Raw genomic sequence first — 2,783 nt, forward strand, 5'->3', positions numbered from 1 at the left:
TTTTTTTTTTTTTTTTTTTGCAGGTTTTAAGTCTACTGATAAAAGCTTGGAAAAGACGTTTAATCTTTACAATCGGGACATCCACAACAACGGGGGAGGCCAACACGGTCACATGGAATGAGATCCACCACAAAACAGAGCTATACACCAACTACACCGGACATGGTTACCCAGACCCTAACTACTTAGACAACGTGCTCCTCGAGTTGGCTGCACAGGGCGTCATTGACGATGGCTCCAGTGACGAAAGTGACTCAGAAATAAAAAGCTCTTCTCTGGACTCAGGTGTTGAAATGGCTGTTAGCAGTTAAGTAGTGTGTCGTTAGTCACAACAGCACACTCTCAACACTCATAGATTTCAGTTTAATCAACGTATGTTATATATATTTTTTTTTATATAATTTTCCTATTCCTAAATTTTCCACTGCCCCCTCCCCCTCCTCCTCATTTCAATTAAATTTCTCCTTGTCTTGGTGACCAATGTTTTAGAGATTACTGTCCATCGAAGAAGTTTGATCTCGTTAAGCTGATTTAGTCTCTTTTCTTTTCATTTCCTCACTTTGGTGTAATAGTATCACTTCTCATTTTTTATAAAAGCACTATGCTGTTTCCTTTTCATATAACAGTGTTGTATTACAATAGCCTAAGTTTGTGTGTACATCTCTCGTAATACGACAGCATTAGGCTAGCCAAGAGGATCACATAAACTTCTCGTGTGTCCTTTTCTTTTTAGACATTAGGACGTGATTTGAGGGAAGTTTTAACTGTTATTTCTAGCATTCCTGTTAAACCACTTTAACCTCTTATTATCTCCCTTAGGTGGTGTACAAGTTTCCATTTAACGAAGCCCTACTAAGGCTTTTTTCTAGTCTGGTCGTATTAGGCTTAGCATATGCTGATGTGTGTACTTCTTATAAAGGCCGTCTTCATATATTCAGCCTTTTTTTTTTCTTTTCTATTTTTTCCTTTTGTTATTTTCTTTTTTCTAAGCAGGCTGACATATTCTTACTGCTCTTGAATTTCCTCATTGTAGAGGGAAATATTTTTGAAAACAAAAAAATGAAAATCTAATCTGAAGGTGTGTCATTTCTTTTTTTTACCTGTGTAAATGCAATATTAAAATTTCATTAATCTCAGAGCTAAATCACACAAGCAAACGAACAAACCAGGAACAAAAATGATTTCTATAATTTTAGATTCCTTTTTTTTTTTTTCTTATAACAAACAGGCTGGCTACTTTCTGTATATATATCCACTTTGTTTCAGTCATTAGACTGTGGCCATACTGGGGCACCACTTAAAAAATTTTTTAGTTGAAGTAAGGCCTGGTACTTATTCTATCAGTCTCTCTTGCAAAACTGTTGAGTTATGGGAATGTAAACATACCAACACCAGTTGTTCAACAGTGGTGGGGAGCAAACACAGACATACACACACACACATATATATATACATGATAGGCATCTTTCAGTTTCCATCTACCACATTGACTCACAAGGCTTTGGTCAACCCAGGTACCATGTGGTGTGACTGAACTTGGAACCATGTGGCTGGGAAGCGAATTTCTTCCCACATGGCCTTTTAAGCACATTTAAAAAGAAATATATGTAATCATGTGTGCATGCGTGCATTCTTTTACCAGTTCCAGCCCAAAACTGCGGCACCGCCGTTGTGTGTGTGTGTGTAATGGAACCCTTATCATAACTAGCCAAGTCAGAGAATGTTTCTGGTCTCATGGACTGTCACTTAAGCATCCAAGCATTGGGACGGTGTTTTGTGTTGCTGGGCAAAGACACTTTATCTCTGGAAAGTCTGATTTTTCCTAGCTGTTAATAAGTACCATGGAGAGGTACAGCAACAGTGACTTTGACTTCAAGGACATATCATTTCTTGGTCTTTGATGAGGTAAATGTGGGATTGGGTGAACCTCCCTTTCTGTAGAAATGACCAGCTCTTCAGCAGAAGCCCAATGGTCCAACATTTATAAGTAAGCATATCAGGATATTTTGCTTTTCTTTTTTTTTTTTTAATAGATTTGTTGGTGTATTTGTTGCTAGGTGCAGGCATGGCTATGGTTACGAAGTGTGTTTTGTAACCACAAGGTTTTGGGTTCAGTCCCATAGCATGGCACCTTCAGCAAGTGTCTTCTACTATATAACCTTTTGCTGGCTAATATCTTGTGAGTGAATTTGGTAGAAGAAAACTGAAGCTTGTAATGTGTATGTGTGTGTATATCTTGCCAATTGGTGTTGGTTTGTTAACATCCCTGTAACTTAGCAGTTTGGCAAAAGTAATCAATAGAACAAAGTACCAGACTTAAAAATCAGAACTGGGGTCCTGGAGTCACTTTGCTTAAAACCCATCGAGACAGTGCCCCAGCATGGCCGGAGTCAGACGACTGAAATGAAGTGTAGGTGGGAAGTAATTAATGTTGGCCCCTTTTTTTTTTTTTACCACACACACACAAACACCTTGTGATAAGTGTAGACAGATTGGTAATTTTTATTGAAATGTCTTTTTTGACATGATGCATCTTTCCCTCCTCCTCCTCCTCCTCCTCAAACTTGTTTCGTGGGAGTTTTTACTCTTTCAAGATACTTTTCTCTCTCATTTTCTACTTCTCACTGTTCCCACCACCATTCTCTCTCTCTCTCTCTCTCTCTCTTACAAAAAAAACCCTTTTTCTACTCTCTTTCTACATCTTAACTGACATTAGATCCCTCTTCCACCAACAAGTCTACTTCTAACCCTTAATAATATAGGTTCACATTTTTGGCCTGGTC

General features: G+C 38.2%; 1 protein-coding gene across 1 annotated transcript in view; it reads left to right on the forward strand.

Annotated features, from left to right (window-relative positions):
• Positions 1-2,777, forward strand: part of LOC106883897 (E3 ubiquitin-protein ligase DTX4) — a 22,214-nt gene extending 19,437 nt beyond the window's left edge. The window contains exon 9 of the mRNA XM_052976647.1: positions 24-2,777. Within this exon, the coding sequence (XP_052832607.1) occupies positions 24-311 (288 nt within the window). The 3' untranslated portion in view covers positions 312-2,777. The remainder of the gene's footprint in view (positions 1-23) is intronic.
• Positions 2,778-2,783: the final 6 nt, after the last annotated feature.

The sequence above is a fragment of the Octopus bimaculoides genome, chromosome 25 (genome assembly GCF_001194135.2).
Source record: "Octopus bimaculoides isolate UCB-OBI-ISO-001 chromosome 25, ASM119413v2, whole genome shotgun sequence".
Taxonomy (NCBI): domain Eukaryota; kingdom Metazoa; phylum Mollusca; class Cephalopoda; order Octopoda; family Octopodidae; genus Octopus; species Octopus bimaculoides.